This window comes from Rhineura floridana, chromosome 17 (genome assembly GCF_030035675.1).
Source record: "Rhineura floridana isolate rRhiFlo1 chromosome 17, rRhiFlo1.hap2, whole genome shotgun sequence".
Classification (NCBI taxonomy): domain Eukaryota; kingdom Metazoa; phylum Chordata; class Lepidosauria; order Squamata; family Rhineuridae; genus Rhineura; species Rhineura floridana.
Window position 1 is genome coordinate 2,391,507 of NC_084496.1, and position 27,581 is coordinate 2,419,087.

General features: G+C 45.9%; 1 protein-coding gene across 7 annotated transcripts in view; it reads right to left on the reverse strand.

Moving 5' to 3' along the window:
* LOC133371611 (testis-expressed protein 2-like) overlaps positions 1 to 27,581 on the reverse strand; it is a 35,100-nt gene that overhangs the window by 2,875 nt on the left and 4,644 nt on the right. For 6 of the 7 annotated variants that reach the window (XM_061599148.1, XM_061599145.1, XM_061599147.1 and 3 more), the window contains 10 exons: positions 19,370 to 20,742; positions 15,855 to 16,055; positions 14,646 to 14,958; positions 13,653 to 13,879; positions 11,494 to 11,640; positions 10,503 to 10,602; positions 9,364 to 9,496; positions 4,973 to 5,110; positions 3,218 to 3,430; positions 1,497 to 1,617 (listed from right to left, as the gene is read on the reverse strand). In XM_061599148.1, the coding sequence (XP_061455132.1) occupies positions 1,497 to 1,617; positions 3,218 to 3,430; positions 4,973 to 5,110; positions 9,364 to 9,496; positions 10,503 to 10,602; positions 11,494 to 11,640; positions 13,653 to 13,879; positions 14,646 to 14,958; positions 15,855 to 16,055; positions 19,370 to 20,716 (2,940 nt within the window). In that variant the 5' untranslated portion in view covers positions 20,717 to 20,742. Of the gene's footprint in view, positions 1 to 1,496; positions 1,618 to 3,217; positions 3,431 to 4,972; positions 5,111 to 9,363; positions 9,497 to 10,502; positions 10,603 to 11,493; positions 11,641 to 13,652; positions 13,880 to 14,645; positions 14,959 to 15,854; positions 16,056 to 19,369; positions 20,743 to 21,945; positions 22,005 to 27,581 lie in introns of those variants that run through there. The other variant, XM_061599150.1, reaches the window with a different exon arrangement.

Genomic DNA, 27,581 nt, shown 5'->3' on the forward strand with positions numbered 1-27,581 from the left:
TAGAAATCAGCCACCAAGTTGTCTGTAAACAAAAATGCCTTCAGAAGGCCATCCATGTTGGGGAGCGGTGCAGGCACCTCCAGAAAACCTGTTTATTGAACATTCATCCTGATTTGCACGAAACTTATGTGGAGGTTAGACTACAGCATATCCAGTCTGTATTGAGCATTCATTCTGATTTGTTTGTGGGGTGGTTTACGACAATGAAAATTCATCCTGCATTCATCCTGATTTGCTTGCAGGACATTCACACACCTTCCTGTTAGTCACCTGTGTACTTTTAAAGTCATTTCCTTCTCACTTTCCAAACAACAAAAAGTTGGTTTGTTTTTTAAAGTGGTTTTCTTGCACCAGGGTGACCAAGCACTTCAATCCATTTTAAATGTGGAAAGCTAAAGTGAGTGCTTGAAACCTTCAGGCAAAATAGTGATGGTCCAGAGGAACCCTGTGATGGAACTGCACTTCTGAACAGGGGGGCAGCCCCTTGTCTTCCATCCCCTCTATAATGAGTGCTACAACTTTCCTCAACCTCCTGCTTGCCTGTCCAGGGGTGAGCAGCCTTCAGGTTTCTGGGGATATACTTTTTTTTTTGCTAGACCCCTGAGATCTACCAGTCCAGTGCAAGATAGTGGCTAGGTGGGGCATCCTCCTCTTCAAATTAAGGAAAAGGGTGTCCCCTGGATGCTCAGGCTAAGAATCTGTTTTCAATAACGGAATTGAGTACACAGTCTGTTCACGCAAAATCCAGTTCTCCCGCCCCTCAAAGCCTTTCTTCATCTCAACAGCATTTAGAAGGCTAAAAAGGCCATTTGTTTTTTGCTAAAGCCAACATAGGAGAGTGTTCTGACCTGGTATACAGAAACTTCAGATGTTCCTAAATAAGGAGGCTCCATTCAGGGAAAAGGTGACAGCTCAGCGATAGAGAGCACCTCCTTTGCATGCAGAGGTCTCCAGGTGTAATCCCCAATGGCACCTCCAGGTAGGGTTGGGAACATCCTCTGCCCAGAACCCCTGGAGAAATGCTGCAAGTCGGTGTAGCCAATACTAGGCGAGATGGACCCATGGTCCAACTCAGTATAAAGGAGCTTTCTACGTCTCAAAAGGACTGTAGCTCAGTGGTGGAACATCTGATCTGCATGCAGCAGGTCCCAAGATCAATCCCCAGTGACAGCTCCAGGTGGGGCTGGGAATGGCCTCTGCCTGAAAACCTGGACAGCTGCTGCCAGTCAGTGTAGGCAATACTGAGCTAGTTGGATCAAGGGTCTGATTTAGTATAAGGCAGCTTCCTGTCTTTACAGCTGTCGTGGCAAATAGTCCCATCCTCCTGCAATTTGTCTACTCTTCATAACAGTTTTCTAAGCAAGTGGCCACCACCATATTTTGCGGCCACGAATGACAGAAGTTAATTATCCATTGGCCTCAGTTTCTTGCTCTGAGCCCAGCTGGACTGTTTCTGGGTTCGTCATCTCCATCTCCAGCCGCCGGCAGACGGATACCTGGAACTCGTGCTGAAGCTTCTTCTCAATCCATTCCGTGACGTGGATGAAGGTGACCTCCCGCTCCCCCAGTTTTGGACGGACTTTCAAATCCAGCTGGGGTGGAATCCGGAAACTGTACCTGGAGCAGGTAGGTAGAAGAGACCCTTGCTGGCTTTTCCTTTCCCTCAGCAACCATTGCAATGGGCTCATCCTCACTGTCCTGCAACATGCCCACCCCCTAGTCAGTGCAGGCTGGTGACTCTGATGTCAGTGAGGCAGTGAATCTGCTCCGGGTTTTACTCAGAACTTTCAAGGAACTCTCCGAGATACTTTCAGCACCTTGGAGAGCGCCTTGAAAGTTCAGATTAAAAACTGCAGCAACCCTGGAGAGCTCCTTGAAAGTCTGGACTAAAACCTGGAGTAGATTCACTGCCACACTGACAACAGAGCCGCAAGTCTCTCGTCCCTGTTGTGATTGATTTTCTATAAGTTACCCAAAGCACTGGGGTAGACTGGAGTATATTCAGCTCTGTTCTGCCCTCCCTCCCCTCCACAACAGAAGACACCATGTAGCGACAGAGAGGAAGGATCTCCTGCTCTGGATGTTTCTATACTCCCAACTAGGCATGTGGGAGAAATTAACTTGGTTCGCATAATGTGAACCGATGAAATCCGTACTTCCCAAACCAGTAAACAAGCCGAAACGCAGCTCTCCTTTGAAAATGTCCAAATTTTGGGGTGCAGTTCTCCAAACAAAGAGTGTGTGTGTGTGTGTGAGAGAGAAATGGAAATTGGCAGGTTTCTTCCTCCTGGCTGAGGTCTGCCCTTGACCTCTGAGAATGCCTCTTGCTTGTCTGAATGGAGGATAGAGAGGGGCATGGGAGTGCGTGTGTCCATAGAAACTATTGTACAAAGGTAAAATTTGCATTCATTGCTCTGTCCACTTTTGCCTCTTGCCCTGTCCACCCCTGGCATGTGGCCCCCAGATGGTTATCCAGGAGGGCATGTGGCCCCAGGGCTGAAACTGGTTCTCTATCCCTGCTGTACAGAGACAGTATAATGGTGACTACAGGAGTGCGGAGATTTGCAAGGGCAGTGCACAATACTAGCTTCTGGGCTTCCCTTGGTCATGTGGCTGGCTGGCCATTGTTGGAAACTCGGGATGGAAAAGACCTGTCCATTTTGGTTTCCTCGGTTTCCTATTTTTCCAATCTTAAATTCAGTTCTGCATCAATTTGCGATTTAAAAAAAAATCCTCAGGAAAATTCTGCAGCATTTTAGGTGACTTTCTCCTACTAAACACATTTTTTCATGCAGCTTTGACTAACAGACCCACTCTTGTGAACAATTTCTAACTACAGTGTATTTCTCCGTTATTTTCACGAATGCATTCATGTTTTATGCACAGTTTCCCCTAACATGCATTTTTGTAAACGCTGTGTGAATGGAGAACTGAGGTGCAAAATGCGGATAACTACAGTTTTGAAGAGCAGCTGTTATTTGGATTCTCATATTGTTTCGGAAAGTGTGGATTTGATCGATTTGCCTTCAGGTGCAAACTGAATCAAATTTCTCCCCCTCCCCTATTGGAGATGCGGCTCTGTTGAGCCAGCTGGGCAACAGACAAGTCTAGCATGGCTAGTTCTGCACCTCACCCTTCCCCTGCACCCCTTGACCACTGTATGAACCCCGTCAAACCATGCAGCCTCTGGTCCTTTCTCTGCCTTCCTGCCTCCTACCAGATCCGATCTGTCGGGGGCGGGGGGATGTTCACAGCCAATGTTCCTGTCAGTTCTTGGACCTCCACGGTCAACAGCAAGGGGGTGTTGGAGACCTCCTCAATCTTCTTCTTAATGAACTCATTCTCTGTGGCCTTCTGGAAGTATTTGGACTTGGCAATCTTGTCCACGAAGCGCAGGATCTTCCGGCTGGTGCTGTTGCCACTGACGTGGCTAAGAGAAAAGGGGATCAGGGTCAGCCCACAAGGTGGAGGGGTGTGTGTGTGAGGGCCGGCAGGACAGGCCCAAGTCAAGGCACATTTGCTATGTGACCCCAAAGTTGCTGAAGTACGGCAATGTGCTCTGTGTGGGTTCATTGTGATTATTGCATGCTAACTACAACAGTTAGTTCACTGATTTCTGATTTTAAATTTTTATATGGTTTTAATATTATGGGTTTATATATGTTGTAAACGGCGTTCATTTTTAAAAAAATTAATAGTGGAATATAAACATTTTTATAAATAAATCAATGTAAACCACGTTGTGAGGTCCGCCTGAAAAGCGGTATATAAATGCCACAAGTAAATAAATCTATATCCCCCCTTTCCTCCAAGGAGCTCAGGGTGGTGTGCATGGTCCCCTCCCCCCCCTGCTGCTGGGCCAGTCCTTCCTTGGTGTGCAAATGGCTACAGCCAGCCAGCGTTTTGTGTGCAGGCTGCTCCATGAGGCACGTGGCACACTGCCCCACCAAGCTCAGTGTCCCCTCAGCTAAAGTGCAGCAGGTGGAAACATCTACCGGCTTCCTCTTTCTAAGTCTTAGTGTTCCCCCCTGTAGAACTCAGCAGGGAGGAGAAGAATGGGGACAAAAGTAGAGTGAGTTGGCTTTGCCTCTCATTGGCTGGCTCTGGCTACACCTACTGTTTGGGGCTTCCCGCCTTCCGCCCCACCAGCCCAACGGGCACCAGCCACCAGCCCCGCAGTCCGGGAAGTGGCTCAGCAACAGAGGGGACCCACCTTTAGGGACCTGCCCACATCCTGCCCTCGTCTCAGTTTCAAGCGTCTATCTTGGAATTGCTTTTTAAGATGTGTTCAGAGATGTTGTGTTTAATGTCTGTTTTTGTTTGCTGCCCTGGGCTCCTACTGGAAGGAAGGGTGGGATATATTATTATTATTATTATTATTATTATAACTACTACTACTACTAATAATAATAATAATGCCCCTTCAAGGCTTCTCTCAAAGAATCCCGGCACTAGTGCTTTCCCCAAGAATTCACCCTCTAAGACAGCCTTTCCCAACCAGCCTCCAGATGTTGTTGGACCACAACTCCCATCAGCCTCAGCCAGCATTGCCAATGGTCAGGAAGATGAGAGTTGTGGTCCAACAACATCTGGAGGCACACTGGTTGGGAAAGGCTGCTCTAAGAGACCTTTAACCTGATCCACAAAGAACTACAACTCCCAAGCTGCCCTGTAGAGAAGGAATTATTAAAGCAGTTGAAGTTTGAAGCGTAGATAGACTTAGACCAAGTGAAAAAACTGAACCCATCAAAGGAGGAGTCCACAAGAGACTCTTGCGCCAGCCTTCGCCAACCTGGTGCTCTCCAGGTCTTTTGGATTACAACTCCCATCAGCTCCAGTGGCCACGCTGGCTGGGCCTGATGTGAGTTGTTGTTCAAAACACCTGGCGGGTACTCAGTTGGCGAAGCCCCCTCTACACTGTTGCTGCTATTAAAGACCCAGGAGCAAAGGCCAGCAAGGCAGTTAGGTTTACCCTTCAGTCCCGGGAGGGGTGTTCCTTTCTCCGGGGGTCCCTGAGGGCTCCATAGTGGGCATGTCATCCTCATCAGAAGAGCCGGCGCTGGAGGACTCTGCGTCGCTGTCAGCCAGGAGGACTACAAGGGGCTTTGCGCTGCAAGGGTGGAGAGAGAGAGAGAAGTGACCCTAAGCCATCGTCGCCGTTTGCAAAGGCCAAGGAAGGCCTGCCCTCCTCACGCAGTGCTGCATGCCCCAGGGACTCTCCGCGTTATTGATTTAGGCTCCCTTTCCTGGGGATTACGAGGGCACCTCCAAGCGATGGTGGCCTACATAGAGGGTGAGGTCAGGAAGGGGTTTTTTTCCAGCAGCAGGGAGGGAACAGCTGGGGAGCTTTCAAGCCAGCAAACATCTCTGTGCCCAGAGCAACAGCATTCCTGCCTAGCCAAACACCCTCGGCCACTGAGTCTGAACGAGAGAGCAAAGGTCTGTCTTCCCCTCTGCCCCTCTAGGTTCATTTTGGGTTGCTGGAGAGAGAGAGAGAGAGAGAGAGAGAGAGAGAGAGAGAGAGAGAGAGAAGGTGCTTGAACTGGATGGCTTTAAAGCACTTGGTGATCAACATTAAATAACTAGCCACGATAGCTATGCTCTGCCTCCACAGCAAGCTTCTGAACACCAGTTGCTGGAAATGGCAGGAGGGGAGATTTGTGGTTGCGCTCAGGTCCTGCTTGTGGGCTTCCCATTGGGGCATCTGGTTGGCCACTGTGAAGACAGGATGCCGACTGGGTGGGCCCCTATTGGCCTCATCCAGCAGAGCTACTCTGAGATATTCCGAGCGGCTTGTCTTGTTGGATTCAAGGGTGTGCAATGTGCATTGATTCTACCTTGGAATTTGCACCACTGCTATGGAGGTCCTTCTGGAGGTGGGCTCTGCAGGCAAAAGGTCCCAGGTTTAAGCCCCAGCATCTCCAGGTATGGCTGGGAAAGGCTGGATTTTTGCTTTACTCAAGCAGCTGTTAAAGGCATAGGCTTCCTGACCAGAGCCAGAAATGAAAGCCCTCCTTTGCAAAGGGGGCTCCATCAGTGGTGCTTGGCCTCTGTCTCCTCCAAACACCTAAAGGCTGTCTCACTGTCTTACCACCAGTCAAGGAAGGGAACCCACAACAGTTTGTCCTGGGCTCCAAGACCCTTTGAAGCTGCAACAGGCCTCAGGATAGATGAACCAGGCCAAAAGGACGAACGGTTTGTCTTCCTGTCTCATCTGTGTGGTAACAGTGGTGGTGGTTTTCAGTTCTGCTCAGAGTCACAAATGACCAGGAAGAAAAGGGCCCAGACTGCTCCTGTGCCTTTAACAGCAGCCAGGAAGCTTTTCAGGACAAGGAGATCAGCTTCACCACTTGCTCATGCCTGCAGATTAACCTGCTATTAAAGACACAAGGCCAGCAAGATAGCTGGTAAGCCTAATTACAGAACCCAAGATATTTGGCTGCCTGAGAAGGGCTAGGATCCCACACACACACACACCAAGTCAAAGTGCTCATTTTTGGGAGCTCACAAAATCCCACAAACACCTCTCCCAGGGAACAAAAATACAAATAATAATGACAATGATAAATTAAATAGCTAACAATTTGACACCCATAATCAGCTGCCTGAGGTGGCTGCCTCACTCTGGCTGTGCACACCCACCCCCAAGAATCCTGCAAACTGTAGTTTATTAGGGGCGCTGGGAATTGTAGTTGCCAGGATTCTTTGGGGATGGGGAATGCACTTTAAATATGCTTTAAATGTATGGTGAGTACACAGCCTCTGTCTAATAGCAGGACTGGCCCTGCTGAATTATTTCCATCCCCTGTTCACATGCTCTGCACCTTGAGACTAGCTCCTTTTACTAACTCCAGACAGGGTGTGTGTGCATTTTGTACAGAAACATGTTACTTTAGATAACATTTTCCCCTCTATAAAAAAGCCTATTGGTGATGATGTCATTAGATAATGTCAAGTGCTAGTTTGCTCTTGATCTCCCCAAAAGCTATTAATACCAAACACAGACCAGACAGCTTAAGTGAGCAGGCCACCCTCCCCTTGCAAAATCTGGTCCTCATTTTGACCACATTATGGCCTCTTTCTTAGAACCAGTAATTCTCCAGCTGTCCTGCCTCCTGTTCTGACACATGAGGACAACCTCATCAAACAGATGGTTCAGCACAATCTCTTGGGGGAGGGGGGGCAGGGCTGTTTTTTCATTCCAGCCGCCCTCTGCTCTGTCATATCTGGTTGAAATGTAACCTACGCTCAGCTGTCCTGGCATGTAAATAGAATATTTCACCCACATTAGTGGAATTGTCTGATATGCTCTTTTCCTAAGAGGCTGTCACGGCATACCATGGCTTTCTAGGCTCTTGCAATTAAAGGTCAGATTTATCAAGAACGGGATATTAACTCTGTGCACACGCCTGGTATGTTGGTGCAGGTTGGGCAACAAGGATGCCCAGCGGTGCAAGGTGCTCATGGGTGCTGCACAGGCTGAAAGGTTGCACCACTGAAATAAAAGGGGGCAAGAAGCAGGAAACAAAAATGAGAAGGAACTGCAAACATTTCAGAGGACATGATTATAATCACGGCTGATTATATGCTGATTATAATCAGAGTTCATACTCTGCATCAAATGCCCACAAACGCACGCACACGCACCAGTCCAGATTCAACCAAATCAACCAAATCAGTGCAATGAAAATGAAACTAAATTAAATAAGGCAGTTCATCAGCAGACATGCATGTGAGTTGCTTTTTTCACATAAACAGGCTCCACTGTAAAGGCTTCTCATTTCAGCCGGCTTCCAGAGGCCAGGGAGTTGCCAATTCTTGTAATTCTTTTATTTTTAAACTAGTACCTGAGCAGGAGGGTTGAGAGTGGAGCCCACAGAAAGTGTTCTGTTAAACTAAGAGGAACCAATATTGCATACACTGACAAATCCACAACCAAATAAAAATTATAATAATACTTGAACAGCTGCATGGCACTTCAGAACCTAAGAAGAGCCCTGCAGTGCTGGCTCAGGCCAAAGGGGGGCCATCTAGTCCAGCATCCTGTGCTCACAGTGGCCAACCAGATGCCTTTTGGAAACCCAGGACCTGAGAGCAAGAGCAGTCTCTCCCCACATGTGATTCCCTGCAACTGCTATTCAGAGGCTCCGACAGGGGAGGCAGAACAGAGTCATTGTGGCTAGTAGACACTGATAGACTTACCCTCACAATTCTTTTGTCTAATCCTCTTTTACAGCCATCCAAATTGGTGTCTGTCACTGCCTTTTGTGGGAGTATAATTCCACAGGTTAATTATGCATTCTGTGATGAAGTCTCTCCGTTTGTTTATCCTGAATCTCCTGCCATTCAGCTTCCATTGAGTTTCCTTGGATGGCCCCACTGGGTTCTAATAGGAAGGAAACCTTATAGAATCATAGAATAGTAGAGTTGGAAGGGGCCTATAAGGCCATCAAGTCCAACCCCCTGCTCAATGCAGGAATCCAAATCAAAGCATTCCTGACAGGTGGCTGTCCAGCTGCCTCTTGAAGGCCTCCAGTGTCGGAGAGCCCACCACCTCTCTAGGCCATTGGCTCCAGTGTCGTCCTTGTTCCGGTCCACTTTCTCTACATCACACCTAATTTTATACATCTGTACCATATCCCCCTCCCCTGACTCGCCTTTTTTCTAAAGAGCTTTCAGGGGTTCAAAATGTTTCATGTGCTTCACCTAGTGTGTCATCCTGTGAGGTAAGTCCATCCTGTAAAGTAAGCCATTGTTATAAATTCCCCCATACTACAAGTGGGAAGACAGGCCCGAGAGAGTGTGGCTTGTCTAAAACCACCCAGAGAATGTCATGGCAGGAGTGAGAGTCAAATCAGTGGCTTCCTGGTTCACAGCTCAGTCTCTTACCCACAACGCTACAGGAGCTCACATTACAACAGGCCACCATACATACATCAGCCTAACAGTACAGATTTCCAGTTATGTTACAAGCACAAAGGAGCGACAGAGTAGCGAGCCCTGTCATGTACTACAGGTCAAGTCATGTGCATAACAAACCTCTGTGCAGTATATTGTTAAGAAATCAAGCCTTTGGGAAACATTCCAGAAAAGCACGTAGCCCATTTTACAGATGGAGAATGCTGAGGCTGAGAGATTATTATTATTACTTAAGTTTGTTAGTCAATTAAACAAGATAAAACACAATGAAGAAGAAAGATGTTGCTGGACTACAAATCCCATCATTCTTTTGTCCGTGCTTGCTGGGGCTGATGGGCGTTGAAGTCCAACAACATCTGGACAGCTGCACATTCCCCATCCCTTTGTTAGGGAGATGCATTTGATTACTCTAGAATGGGGGGGGCACGGCACAGGGGGCCTTACCCTTCCCTGCCATTGTCAGCTTTTCCATTCTCTTCCCCCAGGGCTTCTTTGCCGAGTTTGTACAAGTTCATCTTTGTCTCCAGGGTCATCTGCAGGGATCCATTGTAGGTCACTTCCATGTCAACCCAAAGCCCTGCAGAGCGGAGAAGAGGCTATTGACAAATTGATGGGCGATACTTTGTTTCTAATTTTTGTAATCTTAAATTCAGTTCTCCAAATTTCCACATCTGTTTGCAATTTTAAAAATAAATCGTCCTGAAAATTCATCAGCATTTTAATGAGAATTTCTCCTAATATTTGTTGGCAATTTTGCCTTATATATACATCTTTGCAAAGCAATTTTCCATAACATAATACATTTTTGTATACTATGTTCACTAATGTATGCCTTTTTATGCACACTTCACCCTAGTATATGGGGTTTTTTTGTCCCAATTGGAGATCTGCAATGCAAAATCTGTAGAAGTGCAAATTTCGAAGGATGGCTATGTTTCAAATTGGGTATTGTTGCAGAAAGTGCAAGTGAGGTAAGTTTGCCTTTAAACTGGCAGTTTGATCTTGCAGGACAGCATTCTCCTGTAAGACCAGCAGTATACTGGCAAATTCAGAAGTGCAGGGTCCCTTCATGATAGTCACAGCCACGCCCCCTCTTTTTGCTGCTGGGTTGAGAAAGAGATCCTTGTTAATGCCTTCTCCCACAACAACAGATCCCTAGGAGCCAAACAGCATCAAAGGGGAGAGTGTTAGATGCTGAGAAGAGTCTTCTCAATGGCTAACTCACCTCCTTTCAGTCTGATTGTCTCCAATCAGCAGAAAAGGACAAGGAGGCACGTTAGAAAACTCTTCTCAGTGAATAACACACTCCCCTTTCATGCTGATTGTCTCATATGATGCTGGAGACAGGGACCCTGCTGGGACCCTGTTCCCAAAACAGTAAAGGGTCTAAGACAGACTTACTGATTCCCTGGACGACTACACCCCTATGTAAGATCAAACTGCCAGTCTGGTTGGCTTTTGTCAAAGGAATGGGGATTCTTGGGCTGGCCCTTCCAGTGGTTTCATGCATGTTCAATGCACATGCCCACCTCTAGAGGATGGCAGCGTAGATTCTTTCCCCCCAGAAGCTTGCAATAGCTCACCTTGGCGATCGATGGTTGGGTTTGATGCACTAAGGATGTGTGGGACTGATGCCCCCATGTCCAGTTCGGTGAGTGTGAGCTCATTCATGAAGTACGGCAACTGAGATGGACCAGAAAAGGAGAGGAAGGGAAAACGACAACCCAGCAGCAATGAAAGCCGAAGAAACACAGAAACAAAAGAGTGCTTTGCAGTGAAACTCAAGGCTGTGAGGCCAACCCTGGCCCCCTTAACTGAAACCCTGGAGGAGAGCTGCTGCCAGTCAGTGTAGACAACATTGAGCTGGATGGACCATTGGTCTGACTCAGTGTAAGGCAAGCTTCCTACATTCCTGAAGGGAAGGGCCAAAGCTCAGTGGCAGAGCACTTGATTTGCATGCAGAAGATTCCACGTTCAATTCCCAGCACCGCCAAGTATTTTTATTTATTTATTAAATTCATATTGTGTCGTTCCTCCCGGTAGGGACCCAGGGCAGCAAACAAAAACACTAAAAACACTGTAAAACATCTTAAAATCAGACTTTAAAATATATTAAAACACCTTTAAAAACATATATTTATAAAAGCTTTTAAAACACCTTAAAAGCAATTCCAACACAGACGCAAGTGAGACTGGAAATGTCCCCTGCCTGAAACCCTGGAGAGTTGCTGCCTGTCAGTGCCGACAATATTAAGCTAGATGGATCAATGGTCTGAAATGGTGCATAAGGCAGATTCCTATATTCCTATGGCACCTTGCCCCACAGTTGTTCCCCATCTCCCCTCACCTGCCCGCCGGGAAACAAGAGTTTGGTGTGAGATGCACTCAAGGTGTGGTGGGCAAGGACTCTTGAGCAGCATAATGTCCTTGTTTCATGTTGGGAAGCCCGAGAAACTGGCCTTCCCTCCCAGGATGCACGGCAGGGTTGGCTTTTCTGACTCGAGGAAGCAGCCTGGGCCATGCCTGCCCCTAAGAAATAGCTGAAGAGGGAAATGGCTGGTGCCCCTTTCTTACCTTGATTCTGCCCAATTTCTTCTGAATCTTGTTTGAAACTTGGTCTGCCCAATATTTTTCCTGCAGGAAGTCCCAAAACATTCGCCCAAGGACTGCATTGGCCCAAGCCGTGTGTGTTCCGCTGGCGACGTCTGCACCTCCGAGGAACTGGAAAGAAGGAAAGGAGGAGCAATTGCTCACTGTACCTCAGCGGCTTTTAAAGTCTGCATGGGATCACCCAAGAGAAAAGCACTTTGAACGCTTGTAGGCTCTGCACAAGTGGTGTACCGCTCTAAAGCATTTCTAACAATATATCGCCTACCCATTTGGGGCAGGTGCGCTGGCTGTATCGTTTCAGGCGCCTGCTCAAGCAACCCTACCCAGTCATATAATTTAGCTACCTATATTTGTTTTTAAAAAAGTATTAATTTATCTGTGTGGGCTTACATATATTTGTTTTTTATATTTATTTATTTATTGCATTTATATCCCACCTTTTCTCCAAGATCAAAGTGGCACACATGGTTCTTATTTGTCCTCATTTGTCCCTACAACAACCCTGGGAGGTAGGCTAGGCTGAGAGGCAGTGAGTGGCCCAAGGTCACCCAGTGAGTTTCATGGCTGAGTGGGGATTTGAACACTGGCCTCCCAGGTCCCAGTCTAACCCTCTGACCACTACACTGCCTCTATTAATTAATTGTTCAATTAATTGCTCTTAATTGGTTTGTGGATGTTTGTTTATTTATTTATTTATTGTATTTATATACCGCCCCCTAGCCGAAGCTCTCTGGGCGGTTTACAGTTAGCAGTCTTTTGTCTACAACTTTATTTGTACACATTTTGGAGAACCCTTTGATCAGGTATTTTACTACTACGACTACTACTAGTTTTGTTGTTGTTAGTCATTGATCCTCCTTGGCCCCCTCCAAAAGCTGGATTTGTTGCTGCACCATTCTCTTTGATTAATTTCATTGAATGTTCACTGGATAATAACCGAAAGTTTGCCAAATATTTGCAGCATATTTGTAATCTGTATCCAGTGGGCTTGATCTCAGTGTTTAACAAACATCGTTACACATGCTAAGGCTTAACTTTCATTTAGAGGGAGAACTAAGGGCCTAACTAGACATTATACAGAAATGTGCAATTGCCATGGGTCCTGTGCAGGATTCCTGTTGGAGTGATCAGGAGGAGGAGGAAGAATGGGATCCTGGGGAGGGGCCTAGTGGACTGCAGCGGGAGGGGGCTTTACCAGGAGAAGGCTTCAGCACTTTAGACAGTGACAGCTCCATCCCTGTAGCTCCAGGCACAACTGAAGAAGCGTGGTCTGACACTGAGCTGGCCCCTGTCCCGCCTCTCAGCCCTGCCATGTTGCCTGAGCCGCTACTCACGCCTCCTCTCAAGCAGGAGGAATTGGAGGCTCAACCGAGGCGGCGTTAGAGGAGGATCTGACTGAAGTGCCGCCACTGCCGCGAAGGTTGTGCCAGCTGATGTGCAGGTGCCAGCAGAGAGCACCCACTTTTCAACCTGCTCATAGGAGTGCTCGGTTGCTTATGTAATCCCATTCAGAGAAACTTCCCCACACAAATAGAAAGCCTGCCCCAAGCCTATTTAAAGGGCCTCAGGGGAGTGTTTAACTGCGGTGACAACGTCTTGGCCAGGCCTAGTTATGCTGCGTAGAGACACTGTAAGCTGATCTGTGAAACGCTGTGAGCTAAGATTTCACATGAAGTATAATTATGGAATGATGTTCTTGACGAGGTGCGCCTGGCACCAACACTGTTATCTTTTCGGCGCCAGGTCAAGACTTTCCTCTTCTCCCAGGCATTTTAGAATGTGTTTTAAATTGCTTTTTAAAATGTGTTTTTTAAATTTGTATATTTGTTTTTAATGTTCTTAATTGTTGTAAACCGCCCAGAGAACTTCGGCTATGGGGCAGTATACAAATGCAACAAATAAATAAATAAATAATGGAGAACAAACACACCAGTGAGTCTGAGTCTGAATCCTACGGGGTTGGCCAGGACAGCAATGACTTAAAAAAAAAAGCTGCTTGGGGAAGAAATGATTTAGAGGAGGGAAGTAGCATGCAGAGGTGTTTAACCCTTTGCCCCTGGCTGGGGGACTCTGAAAGCATCCCTCCATTTCTGGGTGTCCAGGACAACTCAAGGTGGCCTCACCTTTTTTGGCTTTGGGCTGCCTGTTGTGCTGTGGCAGGGGCTCTCGGGTGGGCTGCAGCTGTTCGGCGTCGGGACTATCCGGGACATGTACGTGTTATAATCCAAGAGGAGCTTCTCTCGGACATTTGCGACAAGGTCCGTGGACTTGACCAGAGAATGGAGATCTTCTGTGCTGTCCTGGCTGTTGCTGCATGTCCCCTTCCCTGATGGGCCAAGCTGGTTTAAACCTGGCCAAGAGAAAGAGGTGGAGATCAGCAGCAGGAAAGTTAAGTTGGTGCTCATGGAGAACATGGCTTTCGCTTCAGAATTCAGCTTCCTGAAAATCTTTACTTTCTGTTTTTTGGCAAGTGTCTTGTCCTTGTGGTTTTGAAGATAGTCTAGTGTTTGTGTGGGCAGTAGCTGGTAAATTTCAAATGCCAAAGGGAATGCCAAATAATTTCCAGTGGTCATATTCTCTCTCCAGTGCCCCCTGCTTTAGTGCTTGCACTGCAATTTCCCCCTTCCCGTAGCTAAGGAAGTTATTTGAAAAAATCAAGGATTTTTGGACTATGGTGTCATGTCACCTGCCTCAAGGACCCAGTGTTGGCCTGAGGAGGACCCCAACTCGGTTGATGCACAAGCCACCCGACTCAAGGGATAGCCCTCAGCACCTACACAGCACAAACCAGTGGATGTGGCTCTTTCCTCATTCTCAGAGTCTGATTCCCTTGCAACCTCTCCTGCTTCACTGCCACACAGGAGCAGGAAACTGCAAAACAGGATGCCAGCCCTTTAAACATTGCAAAGAATTCTCCCAGAGAAGTGGAGCTACTGAAAGGTGAAGCCTAAGCTTTGCTGAGTCAAGAATGTCCCAAACTCAACCAGCAGGACCCACTAGTTGCATGGGCCCCTTCTCACCAGTTTTGCCCTAAGACATCCAAGTTAAAAAGCATCTGAAAGAGAATCTGAGCCTTGTGGTGAATACATTTCTTTCTTTACCTGGCCGGAGCTCACCTGCATTGGCATTGCATGGCTCACAACCTTCGGCTTGGGAGGCCCTCACAAGATGCTGAAACCATTCCTCTTTATCCCTTCCCGTTCTGCCAAAGAGGTAAAGAGTCCTTTCCTGAGGCTCAGCCGGATGTCTGGGAGGGGTCTCCTGGGCTGGTGCCTGCCTCCTCGTCGCAGTCTTCTCTCTTCCGTGGTCCACGTCATGCTCACTGGACCCTTTGCAAGTGAAGTCATCTTGCTCAGGGAAGAGAATGCAGATGGGGTATTTCTTGTTCCACATCCGCTTGCGGGCCAGCCCAGGTGGGGAGAGAAAGATCTGGAATACCAACAGAAGGTATAAATCCACAGGAGACTGTAAAACTATGCTAGTAACTGCATGCAGGAGGACTCAGTTTCAATCCCTGATGGCATCTCCAGGAGGGCTGGGAGAGACCCGTCTGAAACCCTGCAGAGGCAGCTGCTGCCAGCTAGTGTAGGCGATAATGTACTAGATGGACCAATGGTCTGATTCTGTACAAGGCAGCTTCCTCTGTTCCTATGACGCAAGTTCACAGAAGTCCAAATTCATTTATTTTATTTGTTTATTTGTTTAATTGCTTCAGCTATGGGGCGGGATACAGATGTAATAAATAAATAAATATAACAAAATGTATTATACTGCTTGAATGTAAAAACCACTAGACCAAAAACATGAAAAATTACCAGTAAAAACAGTGAAAAAACAAGTAATTAACAACATATTTAAAACAAACAAAACAGCTACCAGCTAAAGAGATGACAACAGATCAACATCTGTGTGTCTGGAAAGGCTTGCCTATGTTTTAAGCAGGTGCTGAAAGGAATACATCTGCCTGATGTCAACAGGCAGGGAGTTCCGAAGAGCAGGCACTGCCACACTAAAGAATGATTTCTGACAAGAGCGGAATGCCTATTATGTGGCATTGCTAACAGTGTTTTGACTTGCATGATTTTTACATCTGTTATATCTTCTAAAGCGCTTCGTGAAGGCAGCTATATATCTGAATTTGCAGAATTCAGTGCAGCATATGTGTGGTTTGGCCTTTGCTTTGTCTGCTGGACTGATATGCCAATTGCCTGCAACTCAGCAAGTACCAAGCACCTGCTTCTCGACTTCTGTCCCTGGTTTTTTGCTGGCCCGCTCTTGTGAATCAGGCAACCATGGTGTAAACTCTTTGCCCACTGGAGCCTCACCTTTGCACCGCTCATTTTGTAATGGCGGTGACTCACAAAAGCCACCTCGCAGATCTCTTCCTCAAAGGTGGCTCGCCGAGAGATGTTGTTCTTGGGGTAGGAGAGCTTCATACTGGCATCCTCCAAGGACACGAACACAGAATGGGTAAGCGATGGGTGGTAGATCTCAGGATCGTAGAAATACATTTCATTCATCCATCCCTGGAAAGAAACAGCTCTGTGGGAGACTTACCAGGTCTGCATGGTATAAAACAGGGTTAGCCAACATGGTGCTTTCCAGAAGTTGCTGGATTACACCTCCCATCACCCCTGACTGTTGGCTGTGCTGGCTGGAGCTGGTGGGAGTTTTAGTCCAGCAACATCTGGAGGGTATCACATCAGCTACCCCGGCATAAAAGCATTCGTTTTTCTTAGGGCGGTTGTCCTAACATTAGTCAAACTGAATTAGCACTATTATTAATCAATCAATCAAACATTTATTGTGATCAACCAACCATTAAAGAACATACACACTGAAAAATACGTAATCACAGCCTCAGAAGAAGAAAGATGACGAGTTAAGCGCTAACAATCATAGTGGGTCTAAGAGATATTCAGACAATTGCCCCCTATTCAATAATGGATTTATTAGAGCCCTCTAGGAATATACTCAAAAGCATATTCCTAATCTAAGAAATCCAATACTGAAGAGGTAGCATTAGCATTTTACATATAGCTTACACGACAACACGGCTTTGAAGCAGTTTAAGAAATTAATCAATGACATCTGCCTAAAAACAGAAAGGAGTAGAAAAAGAGGAAGGCCAAACAAGAGATGGATTGATTCCAAAAGGAAGCCACAGACCTGAACTTACAAGATCTGAACAGAGTAGTTCATGACAGATGCTCTTGGAGGTCGCTGCTTCATAGGGTCGCCATAAGTCGTGGTCGATTTGAAGTGACTTAACAACAACAACAAAATCTGCTTGCAACTGACTAAAACAATAGTTTTGGAAGGGGGAAAGTCATACTTCTTTTGCTTTCAGATAGCACGTGCATATAGGAGAAGGCTCATCACTCAGTGGTATAGTGCATATTTTGCATGCTGAAGGAGATCCTAGGATCAAACCATGTCATCTCCAGATAAAAAAAGGAACAGGAAATAGCGGATGGGAAAGGCCTGAGACTGGGGCTGCTCTGCCAGTCATCATAGACCAGGAAGAGGGATCCTCAGGCTTGGTGGCCAAAGGTGGCCCATGAGACTCTCTCTGAAAAAGATGTTTTGATTGTTTTATTGCTTGTGTGTTTGTCACCTTGGGCTCCTGGGCTGTAGCTCAGTGGCAGCGCACCTGCTCTGCATGCAGAGGGCCCCAGGTTCAGTCCCTGATGGCATCCCCAGGTAGGGCTGGGGAAGACTCCTGCCTGCAAACCCTGGAGAGCTGCTGCCAGTCAGTGCAGACAGTACTGAGCTAGATGGTCCAATTGGTCTGACTCCATATGAGGCAGTTTCCTATGTTCCCAGGAAGGGCGGGATAGAAATTTAATAAATAAAATAATAAATGAATAAATAGCAATAATAACAATATAATAACAATAATAATAATTGCTCCATTCACTGAGGATGCCTTCTTAGTTGATTAAAAAGGTTTCCAATCAATTAATCTAACCGATTCAAGGTGGTAGCCCAGGTTTTGGTTCTCTGTGGAAGAGGAATTATCTCACATAATTAAGTGGCGGGGGAATTGTATCAGTAACGAATGACGCAACGTTGGGAGAGGATGGGGCCATTGTTGTCTCGGAGGCTTCTTCGTGCCGCAACAAGAAGGGGAGCAGAGCGCCTCAGCCTTTGTTGCTGGGCAACCATTATTTCTGCAGTTAAGTAGGCCGGCGCCTCCTTGAAGCTGAAGATGGGCGTACTCTTCCAAGCTTGCCTCAGATTAACTTGGAAATTGCCCAAGTTACTTGGGAAATGTTTCTGAGTCAACCTGACCACTTGGGGAAATTGCCCTCCTGCTTCTCTGCCACCCACTCCCAACACCACCCACGCCCCGCTAAAAAACCAACTTCTGTCCCTTGGGTGGGAGTCGCAAGGGAGGTGTGCGGCAGAGAAGAGAGGAGGGTTGCTCCTCCCTCTTTCCTCCCTTGCCCTGAAATTAGGGACGAGTGAATCTGTCAATTTCTCTTTTTCCCAGTTTCTCATTTTTCTAATTTTAAGTTCATTTCCACATCAGTGTCTGATTCTTTTTTGTTTCAGTCCTCATGAAAATGAATGAATCAGTGATTTTCTCCTAACATGCACATTTTTGTGTGCAATTTTTCCTAATATAGACACCTTTGCAAAGCAATTTCCCTAATATAATGCATTTTAAAATGTTATTTGCATTTTTATGCACACCTTACCCTAGTGTACATATTTTGGCACATGTTACTTGGCTGGAGAACTGCACTGCAAACTTCAGAGAAATGCCAGTTTATTGTTTTGGAAAGTGTAAATTAGGTAGGTTTGCCCTTAAATACCAACTGAATCAAATCCCACCCATGCACCCAACCTGACATACTGGCCATGCGGGTTGGACTAGGACCTGAGAGATCCAGGTTCAAATCCCCACTTTAATGCAAAAAACAGCCTGTTGGATCAGGCCAACGGGGCCCCATCCAGTCCAGCATCCTGTTCTCACAGTGGCCAACCAGATGCCTTTTGGAAAGCCCACAAGCAGGACCTGAGCACAAGAGCACTCTCCCCTCCTGTGCTTTTGAATGCTGCAGGAAACAGACCTTGGGAGACATAGCCATAGTCTCCCAAGAGCTACTGGAATTGCATAGAAAAGGGTGCTGCTTCACTGAGAGATTCTGGCTACCCGCCACCGCCACCACCACCACCAAGGGCCCCTTGTCAAGAGTGGGGCAATGTCTAGCATAAGACTGATCGATTTATTGATTGATTCCATTTTTAACCCGCTCTTGAACCTGAAGGTTCTCAGGGCAGTACACAATCAAATTCAATTAAAAAAAAATTACAAATACTTTAAAATATAACATACTGCATGATATAAAACCATTTGACCAATAGGAATGCCAACTGACAGTAAAATAAAATAAAATGCCCCTGCTTTTTTTAAAAAAACAAACCTCTGGGTTGTTGCAGTTGCCATAATTTTATTTTTTACATGAATCTTGACCTCTTGCCATAATGTTTTCTCCAACTATAGTTAGGTCTGTATGATTTTATTTAAATTAAAAGAGTATCCGTTCCGATATCGGGAAGCAAATTAAAATGAAGGGATCTTTGTTTCACCATTTTGCCTCAAATTGGTTCCACTGGGCAATTTGTTGGGGAATAGGCCGTCGCTCAGTGGTGGAACACCTGCTTTGCATGCAGAAGGCTCCAGGTTCAATCCCCAGTGGCATCTCCAGGTAGGGCTGGGTAAATCCTCTGTCTGAAACCCTGGAAAACTGCTGCCCGTCATTGTAGACAATACTAGGCTAGATGGACCAATGGCCTGGCTCGCTATAAGGCACCTTCTGATGTCTCCTACCTTAAGCATGTTGGGTTCCCGAGGCTGCTGATGTAGCATCTCAGGCGGCAGCTTGTCCTGAGGTGTCTGCCTTTTCCGTGGAGACAGGCCCTGCTTTGGCACCAGCAGAAGAATGATCAGGAAGCCCATCATGAACCCACAAGCCATGCCAAGGCAGAGGCCCGAGAGGAAAGCAGGAAGCGGCAGGACAAAATAGTTGTAGGCCAAGATTGCGATGCAGGCAAGGGCTTTACACGGCACTCTGCTGCAAGGCTTGGCGGGGCGGAGGGTGTCCAGAGGCTGAAACGTCCGCACTTCCTCTGCATCTCCACTCTCGTCCTGAGCTATGTCTGCCACCTGGATGACATCTCCGTAGGAGCAGATTTCATATTGGCAGTTCAAGGAGGGTCCCCACTTCTGCTCAGTGGGGAAATATTCCTCAGCTTGCCTCCTTCCAGATGGCTGGCCTGAAACAGCCCCATGCGGATCAGTCTCACTGGGGCATTCTGCCTTGGCTTCCAAGATGGCCTCCTTGCTGTGGCTAGATGGCAAATCGTGGACGTGGCGGCCAGAAAGGGGGGATTTGTGTTTTGGTGAGAGGTTATTCTCTTCCCCAATTATTTTGCTGAGCCGACTAAGGGGTTCATGCATGGCCTCTGAAAACCGCCTTTTGGTGTCCTCAAATTTGGCCTCCTGGGCCTTGAGGAAACTGCTTTTGCTCTCTGAGGGGGAAATGTTGGGAGAGGAAGGGGCTGTCCTGGAATCCCCATTTTTGCCCTTCGGCTGGGTGATCTGCCGCCACAGGTGGACGTTGAGCTTAGAATCAGACTTGGACTGTGTCACCTCTGGCTCCAGCCGGGAAATCTCCGTGGAAATGGATTTGACCAAACTCAACAGCGGCTGGGGCTTCAGGGAAGAACCGTCCCGGGGTTCAATTTCAGTTGACAGGGATTTCACCAAGTTGAGGAATGGTTTGGGGCCTTGAGGGTTTATGAGGCCGGCACACCTCTGGGGTGGGAAGCTGGGTGAATTAGAGATGGGGAGGGCAGGCAAGAAATCTGATTCAGGAGGAGAGGGGAGAGGGGATGGCATAAGGAACATGGACTCTGCTTGGGGGACTTCCTGTTTCCCGATTTCTTCACATGGAGAAAAAAGGTCAGCTGAGTCAGGAGATACATCTTCCTCATCGTCTAAGGCAAATATCAGTTCATTCCCATCTTCATCTTCCCAGTCCTCTTCTTTGCCGGAACCAGCGAGGTGATTGACTAAATGCTGGGAACCAGTAAGCCCACCATCCTGCTGAAGATATGGTCGGGGAGAAGACTTTGCCGCAAAAGGACCAGCAGCAATTTGAGAGCTCTCAGCCATCTTTCACATCCTCACCAACATTGAGCCTGCAGAAGTGGGAGAGGTACATATAATATACATTCAGAGAAATATGGTGGACCTCCAAATTAAGCCCCATGGAAGAACAAGATACCTCCAGCCTCAACAGTCTCATGGAAGATCTTATTCAGCTCCATCGCGCTTTGCAAACTGCACTACATACACAATAGCATCCTCTGCTGTGAGCACACGAAGAACTCAGGACCATTACCTGAAAGTATGTTTTCACATCACTTTCCTGATCGCAAAAAGTCTGATCTTTTGGGGAGGCGGGTTTGTCCTGCAAGACCTCCCAACCAACTATAATTGTGCAATCTGAATTTCACAGAATCATAGAATAGTAAAGATGGAAGGGGCCATTAAGTTCATCGAGTCCAACCCCCTGCTCAGTTCAGGAATCCTTTATTCAATCAATGCACTACTTTGAAAAACAATGCCAGATACCAAAATAAAACTCTTTAGGCTGAATCCAGCTGTGCCATACTCAGAGCAGATCCACTGAAATCAAAGAACAACTTAATAATGTCCATTTATTTTAATGGGTCTACTCTGAGGATGACATAGTTTCAACTCCTTATATTTTGGGATCATTAATCTTTATAGCAACATGATACATCACTAGGATTTTGGATTACAGGAAATATTATATATTCTCATTCTTTTATAACCTGGCGGAATCACAGTTTACTGAGCTGTGGTTTGTTTTGTTGCTGGATTTTGAAATTCTTTTTTAGCTTTGCGAACTTGTATTTTTCACTGACTTTAGCTTCAAGCAAGAGTGACTCATGCATTGTCACATTAATTTTAAATCTCCTGGGGAGTTAAAAAAATGCAATGAATTAAAAATAGGTTGTGCTGGAAGAGGGATCTCTGCTGAGAGTTCTATTGGTAAAAAGTTACAAAACAAAACAAAATCCAAAGAACTAGTTCAGGGATTCTCATGTTCTGACCTTCATGGTAGTTTTACCAGGGTTGGGTGTATGTTTGCAATTCTACATTAGTAAAGACTAAGAACTGAATGTTTATTGGGTGCAGAATTCAGCTTCCTCAGAATGTTTGCTTTCATTTGTTTTTTAAAAATCAAGTTTCTCTAGACCTCATCACGGCTTTCCTTTTCTGCATATAATTTGGCTAATTTGGTGCAGAATATGAAAGCACAGGGCTCATCTAGGCAACCTATAAATAAAGCACTGATCTTCCGCAAAGCTTACCTGGAGGTTAGATTGTATCCAGTCTTTATTGATCTGTTTGCGGGAAGCTTATACAACAATGAGCATCAGTCCTGATCTGCTTGTGGGATGTGGATACGTCTTCACGTCAAGTCACTCATTCATCCCAAATTTTCACTGCATTTCTCTGACAGTTTCCTAACTACAAAAAGTCTGTTTCCTTTTTAAACTGGGTTTGTTGTGCTAGGGCGACAGCAGAGGGCTTTAATCCACTTTCATTATGCAAACTGAAATTGCCCAAGGCATTGCCGCCTCCTCACTGCTACTAGCGGTGAGGAAATCTGTCAATGTCAGTTTCTCAGTTTTCCAATCTCAAGTTCAGTTCTCCATTTTTCCACATCAATGTGTGGATTTCTTTTTTTTAAGGGCTCATGAAAATTCATTGGCGAGCGAGTTTCTCCTAATATTACACATTTTTGCAAGCACTTTTCAGCAATGTATTGCATTTTTACAGGCTATTTTATTTTATTTGTTTATTATTTATAAATATATTTGTATACAGCTGTTTTGTTAAAAACATCGAAGTGGTTTACAACAAGTTAAAAACAACCACCACCATACAATAAAAATAATTAAAAATACAATAAAAACAAAGGTCAACTATTGCGTATATCATCGTTTTCACAAATACATGTATTTTTAAACACACTTTCCCTTAGTGTATGCATTTGTGTACACGCTGCCTGGCTGGATAATTGCACTGCAAATTTTGGAGAGAGGTGCAAAATTTTGCTTTATAGCTGTGTTTCGTTCGTGTATTGTTTTGGGAAGTGCAGATTTGGTAGGGTTGCCTTAGAATGTGAACTGAACCAGATTTGTTTCCCATCCCTGCCTACTATCTATTTATTTATTTATTATACTTGTATACCGCCCCATAGCCGAAGCTCTCTGGGTGGTTTACAGTAACTAAAAACAAATACAATTTAAGATACATCTTTTAAAAAACAATTTAGAACACAATTTAAAAATTTAAAACAATATAAAACACATGCTAAAATGCCTGGGAGAAGAGAAATGTCTTGACCTAGTGCCGAACAGATAACAGTGTTGGCGCCAGGCGCACCTTGTCATAAAAATCATTCCATAATTTGGGAGCCAGCACTGAGAAGGCCCTCTCCCTTGTTGTATCCCGCCCTTCCTCCCAGCAGGAGCCCAGGGCGGCAAACAAGGCACTAAAAACACTTTAAAACATCATAAAAACAAATCTTAAAATACATCAAGACAAAACAACGTTAAAAACATTTTAAAAACTTTTTAAAAAGGTTAAAAACATTATTAAAAACATATTAAGCAAATCTACACACAGCAAGGAAAAGTTTGCTTCTCCTTCTGTATGCCACAGCCCATCCTACTCTGATTTTTCAGGCTGGAAGAGAGTTTGTTCTTTTGTTTAAAGGCAATGTCTTCACAGCACTTTGCAGACATGAATTAATCAGAGGCTGCGGTGCTCTTGCCCTGGCTGCATTTATTGGCCTGTATCTTGCCCGACCTTCATGTTCCTTGCATTCTCCTGTTCTCCACAAACAAAAGGAGCCTGAAATAAACCTGTGGCCCCACCCTATTTGGGGATCTATGAAGAGGCAATAGATAGGATTAGCTAAATCCTAAACTGGGATTTAGTTTAGGAACACAGGAACATAAAAAGCTGCCTTATACTAAATCAGACCTTTGGTGCATCTATCTTAGTACTGTCTACACTGACTGGCAGCAGCTCTCTGGGGATTCAGACAGGGGATGTTCCCAGCACTACCTGGTTGACAGGGACTAAACCTGCATGCACAGCAGGTGCTCTGGGCTACGACCTGTCCCCTTCCAACCTCAGCAAACCAGCTTAAGTCAACTTTGTTAGCTCCATTTTTCTCACTTATCAAGAGAAACAAAGTTTGAGGAATTGTGTCCCCTAGGCAATAACAATAATTAGCATAGCTACTTCTTGACCTGAATTGCTTCCTAACTAACAGAATGCCCACCAGCTAGCAGGTACACTGGGATAGGGTAGCTGTGGTGGTTATTGCTCGCTTTAGGGGCCCACATTTATTTTGGACCTGTTGAACCCATCCCTATCGCAGTTTCTGGCAGTCCTTCCAACAATATTGTAGGTGTGTTAGTTGCTTGGCATGCAGATAGGCTTGAGATGAGGGTGAGGACTGGAGAAACGGTTGCTGTGATGCCGCAGGGGGACTAAAGCAAGGGAGAAGTTGTAATATACCAGGTGTGGGGAACCTCTGGCCCTCCCGATGGTGCTGAACTGCAACTCCCATCATCCCTGGCCATTCAGCATGCTTGCTGAAGCTGATGGGAGTTGTAGGTTCCCCACACTTGCTCTATACCCTAGGGAGAAAGAAGCTCTCTCTCCCAGTCCCAACTGAAAGATTGCACACAACTCAAACACCATCTATTAACTCCTTCTACCTCTCAATTTTCAGACAGGACAGCTCCTTGAGAGTTCAGACTAAAGCCTGGCGTGGATTCATTGCCCCACTGACATTGGAGCCACTAGTCTCCAATGCCTCTGTCCTTCCACCTTCAACTCTTGGAGGAAGGTGAGGGTGGGACGAGTGTTCAAAAACAATTATCTGTCTGCAGCCTGCATTTTACACAGGCTCAGCGTTCCTCTCTGCTGCCAATCATGGCCTGTCCTGCATTGCCTGGTTTCTAAGTATTCAAAATACAGTGCTCCTCTCCTGAGAGGTTATTAACTTGCTGAAAGGGCAATCGATAGCACAATAAAGATGGTCCAGATTTAGAAAGCTCATTTAATTGAGAAGGAATTCATAGAGTACTACACAGCAATTTGTAGAAAACACTGAAAAAGCCCAGGGATTTTTGGGTGAGGGATGGATCATTCGGTACTATGGCAACAACATGGACAGGAAAATCAATAGCTAGAGGACAGGGGACCTGAGTCACCCTGCAATGGTCTAGGTTGTTAACAGCACTGCTTTTGCAGATTTTGAAGCCAGACGTTTCTGTCCAGATTCCCTCGCCTAAACCTACTTGGTTGCCCATCAAACCCTAGAATACAACTTGTGCTTTCCTGCACCCACTCTACAGAAGAGAGAGACTAGCAAGACCAACCCCATTTTACTCTCATTAGAAATCCTTGCTCTTTAAAGTAAGGAACATTGGAAACATGTAGAGTAAGTTAGACCTTTGGTCAACCTAGCTCAGTAATATCCAGAGCTTGGAAAAGTTACTTTTTTTGAACTACAATTCCCATCAGCCCCAGCCAGCATGGCCACTGCATTGGGCTGATGGGAGCTGTAGTTCAAAAAAAGTAACTTTTCCAAGCTCTGACCCCTGTGGCTAGCAGCACCTCTCCAGGATTTCAGAGAGGGGAAATTGCCAGCCGTCCCTGGAGATGCCAGGGACTGAAGTGGGGACCCTCCTGCATGCAAACCAAGTGCTCTACCACTGAACTACAAAGATAGCAAGCTGCCTTATACTGAGTCAGGCCAACAGCCCACCAAGCTCAATACTGTCTACACTGACTGGCAGCACCTCTCCAGGTTTTCAGACAGCCTTACCTGAACCTTCCACATGCAAGGCAGATTCTCTACTACTGAGCCACTGTCCTTCCTTCCCCATTCGACTCAGGTGTCCTGTCCTCTAGCAATTGATTCTGCACCAGCTACAGTTTCCGAACAGTCATCAAAGGCAGCCGCAAGTATAATGCATTGCAGTAATCTAGACGAGCTCAATGGACAAACAACTTGGCCTGGTTTAAGGCATATTTAATGGGCCCTAATCTCTCAACTGTTGTGGAAGGTGTTGATGACAGGCATATCTAATCTCACTTACGAAAGCTGAAATGTTCCTAGCTTGCCAACGCTAAAAATAAAGGATGTACCAGCACCTTCCAGAACTCAGCCTTGAGCAATGTCTCCACATAAAGTGCAAAGCTAAAAAGAATGTAAAGAACACTCTAGCTCTAAAATCAAACCAAAGCTCTCCTCCTCCACTGGAGGCAAAAGCAAAGGCAGTCTGGGATGCTGTAGCTGCAAGATCCTGCACGGTAGATCCAGCACTAAGCAGGGGCTGGACTGGATGACTGCTGAGGTTCCTTCCAGCTCTAGGATTTTATGAAGTGAAAATTGATTTATGGATCTAAAGTAAAAAAATAAAATCTGCATTAAACAAGAGGCAAGAGAATGAGGAGGACTCCAATATGGGATGTTGCGGAAGAACTCTGTGGATCTTGACAGTCTGCAATGACAGGGATTTTTGTGCTGCTGCCAACGATTAATATGAGCAGTGCTGCACATACTTCGTCCTTTTTTTAGTTTTAAAAAAAGAAAGGAGGCAGAGAAGCTAACTTCTGCATCAAGAAATGCAGGGTTCTATGGCATGAATAAATAGTTTATGCCTGTTTGTTGCACAATTGCATAAACTATTTACTCTCTGCTAACTATAAGGAAAGGATCTATTCAGTGTTCCCAAACTTCCTCTGAGCACTGTTGGATACCTATCTCAGTTCCCAATGATTTCTGCCTGCCTATATCAAGCTTATCTCTACAACAAGGATTAGAAGTTTGATGAAGGAAAGGAAGATAGGAAAACTGCACGTCAGGACCATGAATTCTAGGACAGAAATCAAAGCCTGTGCTTACATGGCATGAAAGCAATTTTCAAGCCAAGTTTTCATCTCAGCGAAATAATCCCTGTGCATGAGAAATCATGAACAAGAAGGAAACATTTCAAGCATGGGCAAAGTACCTATTAAGTATTACCATGATCTGTCATGCACATAATGGAACTAGGGGGCTGGATGAAGGCTCCCGGAATGGCTGAAATAAATAACAGCACAGTCACTGCCCACAGGCTTACATCCCAAAAAGTCACAGCACAAAAGGAAACCTGTTTGGGAGAGATGAGGAAATAAGCAAACTCAGGTACATATTCATAATTACTTATAGGAAATCATGAACTTCCAATACCTTTTCTTTTTTAAAAATTAATTCTGGGCATTAAGTCTCATTTTCAGACTGTAGCGCTGGATAAAGATGTTGTTTAGCAGGGTTTGCATAAACCCTGAGCACAGTGATCTCTACAAAGCCCAGAAAGGTTCTCTGGGCATTCCCAAACATACCCAAACCAAAGACAGGTGAATCTTCACCCCTTTTCCACCCTAGGTTAAGAGGTAGCAGAGCTGTACGCAGCAGCGGCAGCTATAAGCCAAGGTCCTTCAGAAACTATGGAAGACCAGGATAAAAAAAATCTAATATAATAAATCAGGGGTAGGAAACTTCAGGCCGGGGGGCCAAAGGTGGCCCTCCAGACCATTTTATCTGGCCCTCAGGACTCTCCCCAGACCACACCCCCTTTTCCCAGGCCACACCTCTTGCTTGCCTGGATAGAGAGGGGTGTGTGTGTGTGTAGAAACTAGCCTTGTGTACAAAGGTAAATTTTACCTTTGCTGCTCCGCGCACTTTTGCCCCTGGCTCTGCCCACTACCAGCATGTGGCCCCCTGGTAGGATGCTCACAAGGGACTCCACCCCTGACATAAATAAATACATGCAATTAGATATGGGAGGGCGGCCATGCAGACGCGTGAACCCTGCAGCTATTATTAAATGAACGACCCTCTTGCCTCCCTGCATCCTATCAGACCCTCTTG